The sequence below is a fragment of the Salmo salar genome, chromosome 09 (genome assembly GCF_965601325.2).
Source record: "Salmo salar chromosome 09, fSalSal1, whole genome shotgun sequence".
In the NCBI taxonomy this organism is placed as follows: domain Eukaryota; kingdom Metazoa; phylum Chordata; class Actinopteri; order Salmoniformes; family Salmonidae; genus Salmo; species Salmo salar.
The window spans coordinates 112,687,884-112,703,563 of record NC_138299.1 but is presented as its reverse complement, the minus strand read 5'-3'; the positions used below and the strand labels follow the sequence as shown (position 1 = coordinate 112,703,563).

Below are 15,680 nucleotides of genomic sequence, written 5' to 3'. Positions count from 1 at the left end.
AACTACTATACCTAGAGTTAGATTAACAACCATAACTAGAGTTAGATTAACAACAATATCTAGAGTTAGATTAACAACCATAACTAGCGTTAGATTAACAACCATAATTAGAGTTAGATTAACAACCACAATTAGAGTTAGATTAACAACCATACATAGAGTTATACAATGTAAATCTCTGTGATTGAGTTAACAGAATTGTTCTTAGTTTTACTTTTTTAATAATTAATGTCGGAATAGGTCTGTGTGTGTCTGTCTGTAGCCATTCACCTTGTAGCTGAAGAGTAAATGGTTTGAACTCCAGACTGAGGGGGCTTCTCCAGGGATAGGACTCCATGAGGCCGTCCAACACACCCCTACACAGAGAGAGTATTCAGAAGTGTTAAAATAGTGAACTATATAGAGAAAATGGTGTGATGTAGACACTTTATATCTGTGTTTGTTTACCTGTTCCGTCCTGGGTCTCTGAAGCCCTTAGCGAATGGGTTCCTGTCAATCTTCAATTTGGTGATCTGACAGCACAAACAACAAATCAGGACAGACAGAGGGTTAGGAATATGACCTACATGGTTTAGTAGGAGCTATGGTTTCAGCTACAGCTTTGTGAACTCTGCCTAGAAGGGAGGCATCCCGGAGTCGCCTCTTCACTGTTTAAATTGAGACTGGTGTTTTGCGGGTACTATTTAATGAAGCTGCCAATTGAGGACTTGTGAGGCGTCTGTTTCTCAAACTAGACACTCAAATGTATTTGTCCTCTTGCTCAGTTGTGCACCCACTCCCACTCCTATTTCTATTCTGGTTAGAGCCAGTTTGCGCTGTTCTGTGAAGGGAGTAGAACACAGTGTTGTACGAGATCTTCAGTTTCTTGGCAATTTCTCGCATGGATTAGCCTTAATTTCTCAGAACAAGAATAGACTGATGAGTTTCAGAAGAAAGTGTTTTGTTTCTGGACATTTTGAGCCTGTAATCAAACTCACAAATGCTGATGCTCCAGATACTCAACTAGTCTAAAGAAGGCCAGTTTTATTGCTTCTTTAATCAGAACAACAGTTTTCAGCTGTGCTAACATAATTGCAAAAGTGTTTTCTAATGATCAATTTTCCTTTTAAAGTGCTAGACTTGGATTAGGTAACACAACGTGTCATTGGAACACAGGAGTGATGGTTGCTGATAATGGGCCTCTGTACACCTATGTAGATATTTCATAAAAAATCAGCCGTTTCCAGCTACAATAGTAATTTACAACCTTAACAATGTCTACACTGTATTTCTGATCAATTCAGTTTAATGGACAAAAAATTGCTTTTGTTCAAAAACAAGTACATTTCTAAGTGACCCCAAACTTTTGACAGGTAGTGTATATGTGAACCCCAAATCAATGTAGTTCTCATCATTTTTGCGCCTCTTCGATGGTCCAACGTCCCTGTCTGTTGTTCGGTGCTTTCCCGGGTAAGGGGGCAGTAGCTCTTCGGCTGCATCAGATTCACAACTGTCAGTGTCCATGCTAGCTGGGCTAACAACAAATGTAGAATTACTGATGCTAGCATTGGATGTGCTTGTGGAAGCAGAACAACTTGTGTCGTCAACAGGTGCAGGTGTAGTACTGCTGGTAGTAGCAGGTGTAGTGCTGCTGGTAGTAGCAGGTGTAGTACTGCTGGTAGTAGCAGGTGTAGTACTGCTGGTAGTTGCAGTACTACCAGTAGAGCTGGTATGTGTCTCTATGGACGCGGGCCTTACGTTTTTTAACCATTTATCAATTTTCGAGCAAATGGAATGAGCAGCAGCTACGTTTGGCTACATATGGACCGTTAGTGGAATTCCCGCGAGAGAGTAACGGTTAATGTGATTGGATGTTCATTATTTGACTAGGCACACAGAGTGTTGCTGCTTTGGCAGCAGCTAACGGGGATCCATAATAAATACAAATACAAATTTGACATTGTGTTGTTATTTCGCTGAACATGAGATGGTTTCATTTGGTTTTTGGCAGTGAAACGAGGCTACTCAGGTGAGAAAAAAACATCACCCAAATGTACAGCCCCGTGGAAAAATCTAAATGGAGTATTTGAAAATGTGAATCACATTTTTGTTTGGCGTACAGCTTGGGAAAAGCCGGTTTAGTAGGAGCTATGGTTTCCCAGGTCACAGCTTGTCATAGTGATCCCTGTAGCAGGTGTCAGGGCCAGGAAAAATATAACCTACAGTACCAGTCAAAAGTTTGGACACACCTACTCATTCAAGGGTTTTTCTGTCTTTTTACTCAGAACTATGAAATAACACATATGGAACCATGTAGTAACCAAAAAAGGGTTAACTTGTTATGGATAGGGGGCAGTATTTTCACGGCCGGATAAGAAACGTACCCGATTTAATCTGGTTATTACTCCTGCCCAGAAACTAGAATATGCATATAATTAGTAGCTTTGGATAGAAAACACTCCAAAGTTTCTAAAACTGTTTGAATGGTGTCTGTGAGTATAACAGAACTCAAATGGCAGGCCAAAACCTGAGAAGATTCTGTACAGGAAGTACCCTGTCTGACCATTTCTTGGCCTTCTTTGTCATCTCTATCCAAAACAAAGGATCTCTGCTGTAACGTGACACTTTCTAATGCTCCCATAGGCTCTCAGAAGGCGCCAGAACATTGAATGATGACTCTGCAGTTACTGGCTGAAAAACAGTAGCGCATTTGGTAAGTGGTCGATCTGAGAACAATGAGACGGGCGTGCGCATGCACGTGAAGAGTCCATTTTAGATTTTGAGTCTTTGAACGGAAAGGACGTCTCCCGGTCGGAATATTATCGCTTTTTTATGAGAAAAATCGCATAAAAATTGATTTTAAACAGCGTTTCACATCCTTCGAAGTACGGTAATGGAATATTTTGAATTTTTTTGTCACGATATGCGTCCGCGCGTCACCCTTCGTTACCCTTCGGATAGTGTCTTGAACGCACGAACAAAACGCCGCTATTTGGATATAACTATGGATTATTTGGAACCAAACCAACATTTGTTGTTGAAGTAGAAGTCCTGGGAGTGCATTCTGACGAAGAACAGCAAATGTAATCCAATTTTTCTTATAGTAAATCTGAGTTTGGTGAGTACCAAACTTGGTGGGTGTCAAATTAGCTAACCCGTGATGGCGAGCTATCTACTCAGAATATTACAAAATGTGCTTTCACCGAAAAGCTATTTTAAAATCGGACACCGCGATTGCATAAAGGAGTTCTGTATCTATAATTCAAAATAATTGTTATGTTTTTTGAGAACGTTTATCGTGAGTAATTTAGTAAATTCACCGGAAGTGTTCGGTGGGAATGCTAGTTCTGAACGTCACATGCTAATGTAAAATGCTGGTTTTTGATATAAATATGTACTTGATTGAACAAAACATGCATGTATTGTATAACATAATGTCCTAGGAGTGTCATCTGATGAAGATCATCAAAGGTTAGTGCTGCATTTAGCTGTGGTTTTGGTTTTTGTGACATTATATGCTAGCTTGAAAAATGGGTGTCTGATTATTTCTGGCTGTGTACTCTGCTGACATAATCTAATGTTTTGCTTTCGTTGTAAAGCCTTTTTGAAATCGGACAGTGTGGTTAGATAAAGGAGAGTCTTGTCTTTAAATAGCTGTAAAATAGTCATATGTTTGAGAAATTGAAGTAATAGCATTTCAAAGGTTTTGAAATCGCGCCACAGGATTCAACTGGCTGTTACGTAGGTGGGACGAATTCGTCCCGCCGGTCCCATAGAGGTTAAAACAACAATAACCTCAGTCAGTTTATAGCGCTGATCTGAGGGCTGCTGGGAGCTGGAGACTGTAGGCCACACCCTCTGGGACTACAAACCCTTACAGCCAGCTGGGCAGCCAGCCATGTCAAACAGGGCACCCACACACACACACACACACACACACACACACACACACACACACACACACACACACACACACACACACACACACACACACACACACACACACACACACACACACACACACACACACACACACACACACGAACAGGGAGTGGTAACAGGGTTTTATATGGTGTTTGACAGCCAGCCATCCTTAGCCAGCCTGGTCACTCTCTGGTCTCTATAATAATATGTCCTGAGCTTGGTTTAGTAGGAGCTATGGTTTCCACAGTCACAGCCTGGTCACAGACCTGAGCTTGGTTTAGTAGGAGCTATGGTTTCCACAGTCACAGCCTGTCACAGACCTGAGCTTGGTTTAGTAGGAGCTATGGTTTCCACAGTCACAGCCTGTCACAGTCACAGACCACGAAGATGTGTGTGTTTCTGTCCTGAACAGATGATGTGTGTATTTCTGTCCTGGACAGATGGTGTGTGTGTGTCTGTCCTGAGCTTGTAAACCATGATGGTGTGTGTGTGTGTTTCTGTCCTGAACAGATGGTGTGTGTGTTTCTGTCCTGAGCTTGTAAACCATGATGGTGTGTGTATGTTTCTGTCCTGAACAGATGGTGTGTGTATGTTTCTGTCCTGAACAGATGGTGTGTGTGTTTCTGTCCTGAACAGATGGTGTGTGTATGTTTCTGTCCTGAACAGATGGTGTGTGTGTGTCTGTCCTGAACAGATGGTGTGTGTGTGTGTGTGTGTGTGTCTGTCCTGAACAGATGGTGTGTGTGTTTCTGTCCTGAACAGATGGTGTGTGTGTGTGTCTGTCTTGAACAGATGGTGTGTGTGTGTCTGTCCTGAACAGATGATGTGTGTCTGTCTGTCCTGAACAGATGGTGTGTGTGTTTCTGTCCTGAACAGATGATGTGTGTGTCTGTCCTGAACAGATGGTGTGTGTGTTTCTGTCCTGAACAGATGGTGTGTGGTGTGTGTGTGTGCTGTCCTGAACAGATGGTGTGTGTGTTTCTGTCCTGAACAGATGGTGTGTGTGTTTCTGTCCTGAACAGATGGTGTGTGTGCGTGTGCCTTTCTATATTATTATGCATTCAGCAGAAGTGAAGTGGACCCTGATGAAGAGAGCTGCTGCCAATCCACGAGAGTCTTCTGTTACTGCAGGGACCACAGGCAACACCACGGTCACATGGACACACACATGAAGCCAGTCCTCCTGATCTATTCTACTGAATGTCTAGTTTAGACCACAGTGAAGCCAGTCCTCCTGATCCATTATACTGAGTTTCTAGTTTAGACCACAGTGAAGCCAGTCCAACTGATCTATTCTACTGAATGTGTAGTTTAGACCACAGTGAAGCCAGTCCAACTGATGCATTATACTGTGTTAGCATTAATACATAAATCATATTGTCAATAACTTTAACTACCTGTTGGTTCTGATAGACTGTTCTGATTCGCTGTTCTGATTGGCTGACGCAGTAAGTGCTTGTTAGTTCTGATTGGTAAGGCAGTACCTATTGGTTCTGACTGGCTGAGAGAAAGTACCTGTTGGTTCTGATAGGCTGTCACAGTGGTGAACTCTGTCTCTGGGAAGGAGAAGCTGGCCATACCCTCAGTGGGCAGCGAGGGGATCTTTGATAGGTCCAGCCGGGGGTCGTGGCGGATCACATGGACGCGAGGCTTGTACTTATGCATTGACTGTAGAATGATCTGAACCAAGAGAGTCATTTAGAGAACGAAGTCAATGTGATGTCCATCAGCACAACATAGATGTTACATGCATTTTGGCCATGTATGTTGTGTTTTGGAGGTTTCTGAACTTCATGCAAGATTATATAACAACCAACTGCCATTAAAGATATGCAAACCTTACAACAGGTGTACCAATAACAACCACCAAATCCCAGACAAACATACCGGACACCATCACCAAGCTGTAGCCATTTTAACTTTCATCATGACTGTAGCCTTTTTTCTAACAAAACATTTCTCATCTCAGATAGTTCGAAGCCTCTTTCAGTAAATTGTTTATTCTTGACCCATAAAATACAGTGATAGAATAGAATTAAGCAATAAGGAGGTGTGGTATATGGCCGATGTACCACGGCTAAGGGCTGTTCTTATGCACAACGCAATGCAGAGTACAGCCTGCATACAGCCCTTAGCCGTGGTATATTGTCCATATACCACCAACCCCAGAGGAGCCTTACTGTATTATGAACTGGTTACTGTCATTATTACACTTGTTTACTGTTTTAATGATGATGGTAACCAGTTTATAATAGAATGACTTGTTTACTGTTTTAATAATGTTGGTAACCAGTTTATAATAGAATGACTTGTTTACTGTTTTAATAATGTTGGGAACCAGTTTGTAATAGAATGACTTGTTTACTGTTTTAATAATGTTGGTAACCAGTTTATAATAGAATGACTTGTTTACTGTTCTAATGATGTTGGTAACCAGTTTGTAATAGAATGACTTGTTTGATATACCATGGCTTCCAGCCAATCATCATCCAGTACCTACACTACCCGGATTATAAAAGTAGTTTTAAACCTGGTAGTTTGGATCCTGGATGCTGATTGGCTAAAACAGCATTCCAGCCATGTTTAATTAAATCCTATAGATTAGCAGTCAAATAGTAATAGAACACAGTAGATTAAATGATTGTAGATCAGAAAGAGAGATGTGACGTACGTGTCCCTTGTCCTCCATCTCATTGTTGGTCAGTTTGACCCGATCGAAGCTGATCACCTGACGCATCCACGTCTCGCCCACGCACGGGGAGTCCGGGTGCATGTACAAGCGCGGCGCGACGCAAGAGTGGTCCGTGTTTCCTGCCACCATCCACTGAGAGCTGTGGTACACATACCTAAATATAACAGAACATCACAACAGAACATCAGAACATCACATACCTGAATACAACAGAACAACAGAACATCGCATACCTAAATACAACAGAATATCAGAACATCACATACCTAAATACAACAGAACATCACAACAGAACATCAGAACATCACATACCTAAATATAACAGAACATCACAACAGAACATCACATACCTAAATATAACAGAACATCACAACAGAACATCACATACCTGAATACAACAGAACATCAGAACAGAACATCACATACCTGAATACAACAGAACATCAGAACAGAACATCAGAACATCACATACCTAAATACAACAGAACATCAGCACACCCAGAACATCAGAACATCGACCCATACCTAAATACAACAGAACATCAGAACATCACATACCTAAATATAACAGAACATCACAACAGAACATCAAAACATCACATACCTAAATATAACAGAACATCACAACAGAACATCAGAACATCACATACCTAAATACAACAGAACATCAGAACATCACATACCTAAATACAACAGAACATCAGAACATCACACACCTAAATACAACAGAATATCAGAACATCACATACCTAAATACAACAGAACATCACAACAGAACATCACATATCTAAATACAACAGAACATCACAACAGAACATCACATACCCTAAATACAACAGAACATCACAACAGAACATCAGAACATCACATACCTAAATACAACAGAACATCAGAACAGAATATCAGAACAGAATATCAGAACATCAGAACAGAATATCAGAATATCACATACCTAAACACAACAGAATATCAGAACAGAACATCAGAACAGAATATCAGAACATCACATACCTAAATACAACAGAACAGAACAGAATATCAGAATATCACATACGTAAATACAACAGAATATCAGAACAGAAAATCAGAATATCACATACGTAAATACAACAGAATATCAGAACAGAATATCTGAATATCACATACCTAAATACAACAGAATATCAGAACAGAATATCAGAACAGAATATAATATCAGAATATCAGAACAGAACAGAACATCAGAACAGAACATCAGAACAGAACATCAGAACATCACATACCTAAATACAACAGAATATCAGAACAGAATATCAGAATATCAGACCAGAATATCAGAACATCAGAACAGAACATCAGAACATCACATACCTAAATACAACAGAATATCAGGACAGAATATTAGAATATCAGAACAGAATATCAGAACATCAGAACAGAATATCAGAACAGAATATCAGAACATCAGAACAGAACATCAGAACATCACATACCTAAATACAACAGAATATCAGAACAGATTATCAGAATATCAGAACGGAATATCAGAACATCAGAACAGAATATCAGAACAGAATATCAGAACAGAATATCAGAATATCAGAACAGAACATCAGAACATCAGAACAGAACATCAGAACATCACATACCTAAATACAACAGAATATCAGGACAGAATATTAGAACATCAGAACAGAATACCAGAACAGAATATCAGAACAGAATATCAGAACATCAGAACAGAACATCAGAACATCACATACCTAAATACAACAGAATATCAGAACAGATTATCAGAATATCAGAACAGAATATCAGAACATCAGAACAGAATATCAGAACAGAAAATCAGAATATCACATACATAAATACAACAGAATATCAGAACAGAATATCTGAATATCACATACCTAAATACAACAGAATATCAGAACAGAATATCAGAACAGAATAGAATATCAGAACAGAACAGAACATCAGAACAGAACATCAGAACAGAACATCAGAACATCACATACCTAAATACAACAGAATATCAGAACAGAATATCAGAATATCAGACCAGAATATCAGAACATCAGAACAGAACATCAGAACATCACATACCTAAATACAACAGAATATCAGGACAGAATATTAGAATATCAGAACAGAATATCAGAACATCAGAACAGAATATCAGAACAGAATATCAGAACATCAGAACAGAACATCAGAACATCACATACCTAAATACAACAGAATATCAGAACAGATTATCAGAATATCAGAACGGAATATCAGAACATCAGAACAGAATATCAGAACAGAATATCAGAACAGAATATCAGAATATCAGAACAGAACATCAGAACATCAGAACAGAACATCAGAACATCACATACCTAAATACAACAGAATATCAGGACAGAATATTAGAACATCAGAACAGAATACCAGAACAGAATATCAGAACAGAATATCAGAACATCAGAACAGAACATCAGAACATCACATACCTAAATACAACAGAATATCAGAACAGATTATCAGAATATCAGAACAGAATATCAGAACATCAGAACAGAATATCAGAACAGAATATCAGAATATCAGAACAGAACATCAGAACATCAGAACAGAACATCAGAACATCACATACCTAAATACAACAGAATATCAGGACAGAATATTAGAATATCAGAACAGAATATCAGAACATCAGAACAGAATACCAGAACAGAATATCAGAACAGAATATCAGAACATCAGAACAGAACATCAGAACATCACATACCTAAATACAACAGAATATCAGAACAGAATATCAGAACAGAATATCAGAACATCAGAATAGAACATCAGAATATCACAACAGAATATCACAACAGAACATCAGAATATCAGAACAGAATATCACAACAGAATATCAGAATATCACAACAGAATATCACAACAGAATATCAGAACAGAACATCAGAATATCAGAACAGAACATCAGAACAGAACATCAGAATATCACAACAGAATATCAGAACAGAACATCAGAATATCAGAACAGAATATCACAACAGAATATCAGAACATCAGAACAGAATATTACATTTACATTTACATTTACGTCATTTAGCAGACGCTCTTATCCAGAACGACTTACAAATTGGTGCCTTCACCTTATGATATCCAGTGGAACAACCACTTTACAATAGTACATCTATATCTTTTTTGGGGGGAGGGGGGGGGGGTTAGAAGGAAGGTGGTGATTGACTCCGCTGTCCTGGCGTCGTGAGGGAGCTTGTTCCACCATATTAGAACATTACATCAGAACAGAATATCAGAACATTACATCAGAACAGAATATCAAAACAGAACATCAGAACAGAACATCAGAACAGAATATCAGAACAGAATATTAGAACACAATATCAGAACACAATATCAAAACAGAATATCAGAATAGAATATCAGAACAGAATATCAGAACATCAGAACAGAATATCAGAACAGAATATCAGAATAGAATATCAGAACAGAATATCAGAACATCAGAACAGAATATCAGAACAGAATAACAAAACAAAATATCAGAACAGAACATCAGAACAGAACATCAGAACAGAATATCAGAACAGAACATCAGAACAGAATATCAAAACAAAATATCAGAACATCAGAACAGAATATCAGAACAGAATAACAAAACAGAACATCAGAACAGAACAGAACATCAGAACAACATCAGAACAGAATTCCAGAACAGAACATTAGAACAGAATATCAGAACAAAATATCAGAACATCAGAACATCAGAACAGAACAGAATATCAGAACAGAATAACAAAACAGAACATCAGAACAGAACAGAACATCAGAACAGAACATCAGAACAGAATATCAGAACAGAATATCAGAACACAATATCAGAATAGAATATCCTTTGACTTTATTGTCCACCCAGAGTTGACAAGTTGGCTTCACTAACAACAGGTGAAAAGACTAATAATGAGTTGTGACCACATAGTTCTCCCCTTACAAAGCTATGCCATAAGAGTTTGCCATGAAGTAACTGACTTTCCAAGTCAAACATTTTTGTGACTATATTTAGGCTATAGAGGCCTAGCTGTATTTGATATACCCCTCGACCCTCCAGTGGTGCGTATTCATGGATGCTAAGGAAAGCCAGGCTTCGCACAAAAATTACCAAGAAAAAAGGAAAAAAACATACATTATTTTATATCTTTCGTCTCTTTGTGTTTCATAATTTTCCTTTAATTCGCAAGAGGCTGAATGTATCTCACTAGAAAAAGCATCCGAGGGAGTGAAACAGCGCCCCTCTGTCTCTGTATGCGTAGCACATCTGTCTAATGCTGTCTGGTCAAAATGTGTATGAAATTGTTGCAAGGGAAGCCAGCAATCATTTGGTCTTCCTTGATTAAAAAAATATACAATAATAGGCAATCAGCTTTGAGCTAAGCTGAGTGAACTCAACTGTGAATGGTCCTTGCACACCAAAAAAAAGTGTTAAGGGAAGCCAGTTTGGAATTTCACATCACATCAAAAGCCAAACCTCATTGACAGAAAAAAAACTTGAATTGTTGCATCTCGTTGTGTTGTTGTCCTCTGGTGGCTAGCTAGCTAAAATTGTCCCTTTCCTAAATTAGCCATGGATGGAGATAGGGATTTGTACTTGTGGTTTTACTTAATTCTCCTTCCTGGTCAATGATTAAAAAGGCGATTCTGATCCAACCATAAATTCATACATTGTGCCCCTGGCCCGAGAGGCTGGAAGTTCAATATGTAGCGAGACATAGAAGGCTAATGTTAACTAATTGGCTAATCGTTGCCCATGAAAGGAAGTTAGGCTAGCAAGCAAGCAAGCATTTTAGTCAGGTAGGTAAGGACACCAAAAACTAAAAGGGTGTACTGTATGACAGAGTCATAGACCGTTACGTCAACATGAAAGAGAGGAGGATGGAATTGGCGTTTCTCTACAAGTAGGGTGTGTCAACATGTTTTTTTCTACTTAAACACACACACAGCAAGCAGCACCATGGACAGGCACATAGTATTGAGCTTACATTGATTTCTAAATAGTTTTTGGAATCGTTTAGTTGGCGCTGTATTACACTATGCAGAGGTGATTAGCTGGTGGTGATGTGGTGCTGCAATAGTGGAGGCAGCTTCTGGTTTCTTTTCGACTTGTGGAAACTCTCCTGGGTTCTAAATCAATAGTTGTTTAGTAGTTCAAAAATGTTAGAAATATTAACTTGCTTTACCGCTGTAGGTCATGTGACTGTTTCCTACCATATGCTTTGTGGACTCCGCTGGACAGATGTCGCTCTGGTTTTGTAATAAAACGAAGGTGTGGTGGAATTTATTCTGCCACTGTGTCTTCTAAACATGGTATTGGAACTGAATGTTTAAATATTTCCTGGATATAGTATACTTACTTACTTACTTACTTACTTTATTGTGTATTTCATATTTCTAATTCTTAATTATCTTTATTTAATTTTAATTGTATTTTTTTTAAATACATTTTTATTCTTTATTACAATGATGCGTTTTGAGTTTGCAAGAATGGCATTTCACTGTACTTGTGCACGTGACATTAGAACTTGAAACGCATTGCCTCAGCCTTAGGTCTATCACCGTGGCAAGGCATATGAACGAACAGGTTATAGAGCAAACAACGCATTTATCAAAACACATTGGTTGTAATATGGCTTTTTTTTCCCCTAGCTTGGCTCCCACGGTGATTTTACCCAAGCACCACTACTGTCACCCTATGCTCGTTAAATGCGTGTATATTGGGTAAAATGCTTGATTTACAGTACAAAAATATAGTAGAATTTGCAGCTTCATTTGAGAGAAATGTGGAAACAATGGAAAGACCTATTGATGCAATAATGCGCTGGTTTTAAAGTACGTTTCTAAAATAGGAGACCATTTCCTTTCGTTCAATTTACAATTGTAGGTTACATATACGTTTAGGGTCTACCTGTATCGTTTGGAGTCGATGGGCAAAACGTCCATGGCGATGTAGTACTGCTGGCACGGGTCCAAGTTACGCACCTTTACGCGCAAGGACGGGAACATCCTCCTGTAGAAAACACACACAGAGTTTAAAGTAGGATAAATGAGCAAAAATTGTTATCATATAATAGCGTATTTAATTCAATCCATAATTTTATTCAATATCAACTAGTGCGTCAGTTAAATTTGTTGGAAATGTAACACCAGTGAAAGAGAGGCTACGGGCCTCAGTCAAGGTGAATATGGGTTAGGGTTAGCCTAACCTAACCTAACCCTAACCCCTAAACCCTAACCCTAACCCTCAGTCAAGGTGAATCTCTGAGGCCACGAGGGCATTCTGACGAGATGTATTACTCGTCTCATAAAAAGGACTATCAAATGTTTAAAACGAACTTTGCAGCAACAGAGATAATATAATTTATAACAAGTCATGAAATGTTTAGCCTATATAGAATAACATGTGATTTTATGAAACTGTTATGAAAATGTTAAAGAATATGCAAAGAAATTAAAATTACAAAATTACCACAAAATGTAATTACAAAATAACAGAGCTCCAATTCCTGAGGAATAAAGCATGTACACTGTTAATTATATGATAAGAGTCAACGAATATAAAGTTATAGAAATACTATAAAAAAAAATACAACCCTAAAACACTATGAAAAAATACAACCCTAAAATACTTCGAAAAATTCCAATGGCCATTTATAAAATGATAAAAAGTATCCCCATTTAGTTTTTACGTAGTAGTACTGACCCTGCAAAATAAATACTCGACAAGCCCTTTCGCCTTTTCCCCCCTCCTACACATACTGCTGTTGTTGTTTTAACTGTGTAAAAACATTTTTTCTATTGGTGAAATTAAATAAACATTCAATAGTTTGAAGGCTGCAGTAAATCCAGGTCGCAATTGTAAATGAGAAGTTGTTCTCAACTTGCCTACCTGGTTAAATAAAGGTAAAATAAAATAAATAAATACAAAATTGTACATTTAATTTGTAGATACAGCCAATGTAAAGATTTCATACACAGCAATCGAATAATAGGCTATAGGCCTGTATAATAGACTATAGGCCTGTATAATAGACTATAGGCCTGTATAATAGGCTATAGGCCTGTAAAATAGGCTATAGGCCTGTATAATAGGCTATAGGCCTGTATAATAGGCTATAGGCCTGTATAATAGACTATAGGCCTGTATAATAAGCTATAGGCCTGTATAATAGACTATAGGCCTGTATAATAGGCTATAGGCCTGTATAATAAACTGTAGGCCTGTATAATAGACTATAGGCCTGTATAATAGACTATAGGCCTGTATAATAGACTATAGGCCTGTATAATAGACTATGGGCCTGTATAATAGGCTATAGGCCTGTATAATAGGCTATAGGCCTGTATAATAGGCTATAGGCCTGTATAATAGACTATAGGCCTGTATAATAGGCTATAGGCCTGTATAATAGACTATAGACCTGTATAATAGACTATTGGCCTGTAAAATAGACTATAGGCCTGTATAATAGACTATAGGCCTGTATAATAGACTATAGGCCTGTATAATAGACTATAGGCCTGTATAATAGGCTATAGGCCTGTATAGAAAATGTTTTTGTTTTTGCAAGTGCAACATCAGTGACTTGTTGCAATATGGCCCTCTTTCCTGACCAATGTGTATTATCCTCATACTGTAAATCAGATTAATTAACAGTTTGATTAGTGTGTAGTCCATATTGTAGTGTATTGGCTACTGTGTGTTAGTGTGTAAAGGTCTGAGTTTTACCTAGTTTAGCTAGCGTGTGTAAAGGTCTGTAATTTGACAGTTTGGTAGGCGTGTGAAGGGGTCAGTTTTACCTGCCCGCTTTGGTAATAATCATCTCTGTCCCGATCTCATGAAACCTAGTCCACAGATCCGACCCCTGGAGCTCCACCCGGACATCTCTCTCCTCTCTACCCGGGTTAGAGTCACTATCTCCCGGCCTTCTCCTTTCTTCTCTCCCCGGCTCAGATTCGCAGTCTCCCAGCCTTCTTGGCGTGTTACCAGCCTTCCTCCTCTGGTCGTTTGGGTAATCTTTTTGAGTGAAGGAACAGTTTAAGACATTCTATATTGTTGATAAATTAGAACTGTTGCATCCTGAACATGCGGAATGCTGCTGGCTTGATTCCATTTAAGTGTAAAGCTTTCAGCTGTTTCCTTTAATTAAAACACATCAATTTGACAAACCATTGAAGTGAAAAACGCTAGGAATGTGTCATCAATAGTCCTAGAAAATCAACACAAAGCCACAAAACAAGTTGTTGTTTTCTATTTTACTACTTGGACAGTGCTTCTCAGAAGAAGCAAAGACACTAATGTTTTTATTTTTACATTACTATCTAGATTTGTTTCTGTCTTAAAAAAAGATGACTTTTTATTCAAGTTAGTCGCAGAATAGTGCGTGTGTAAAGCAGAGAGATGCGCGCGGGTTAAAGTTGACCGACCGTGTTTGTCTGTCTCCTGCCGATTGGAGCTTGTCTCCGTCTCTGTGTCTCCCAGTGAGCTCGAGTCCTTCCCGTTCTCCTCCTTCATCCTCTTTATCGTTTTACCGACCAGTGCTTCCACCGAGAAAGCGTGGGCTCGTGAGCTCAGACCCTGCATCCTGACGCGAGGCGGTTAGTCTCCTTTCTCTGGGGTCCTGAAGGCTGCACTCTTGTCGCGCGCTGTTCCGTTTTTCCGCTTCACCCAGGGCCTCTGCGAGCCCCCGGTCTGTCTGCCTTCTGTTCATGTGGCTATGCGACGCAGCTAATTGACCCGGTGAGTTCCCATGGCTCCGTGGCGCGCGCACTATGCATCTAAATCCATGTTAACGGCCCCGCAGTTTCCGCTTGCCTCTCTCCTCCCTTTCCTCCTTTTCATGCTCCTCTCTCTCTCTCTCTCTCTCTCTCTCTCTCTCTCTCTCTCTCTCTCTCTCTCTCTCTCTCTCTCTCTCTCCCTCTCCCTCTGTCTCAAAGTAAATAAACACTAAACATTACACTCAAATCGACAGACGGCAAGTATCAGTTCTCATTATGTATTTCTTTGGTATTTTACATTTTTCTAATTGCGTCA

The 15,680-nt window shown here is 39.0% G+C and overlaps 1 protein-coding gene across 1 annotated transcript in view; it reads right to left on the bottom strand.

The window, feature by feature from the left end:
- Nucleotides 1-15,447, bottom strand: part of tbx22 (T-box transcription factor 22) — a 17,707-nt gene extending 2,260 nt beyond the window's left edge. The window contains exons 1-7 of the mRNA XM_014182156.3: nucleotides 15,074-15,447; nucleotides 14,447-14,663; nucleotides 12,555-12,656; nucleotides 6,575-6,749; nucleotides 5,419-5,583; nucleotides 448-512; nucleotides 271-356 (exon numbers count right to left, since the gene is read on the bottom strand). Of these exons, the coding sequence (XP_014037631.3) occupies nucleotides 271-356; nucleotides 448-512; nucleotides 5,419-5,583; nucleotides 6,575-6,749; nucleotides 12,555-12,656; nucleotides 14,447-14,663; nucleotides 15,074-15,230 (967 nt within the window). The 5' untranslated portion in view covers nucleotides 15,231-15,447. The remainder of the gene's footprint in view (nucleotides 1-270; nucleotides 357-447; nucleotides 513-5,418; nucleotides 5,584-6,574; nucleotides 6,750-12,554; nucleotides 12,657-14,446; nucleotides 14,664-15,073) is intronic.
- Between the last annotated feature and the right edge of the window lie 233 nt (nucleotides 15,448-15,680).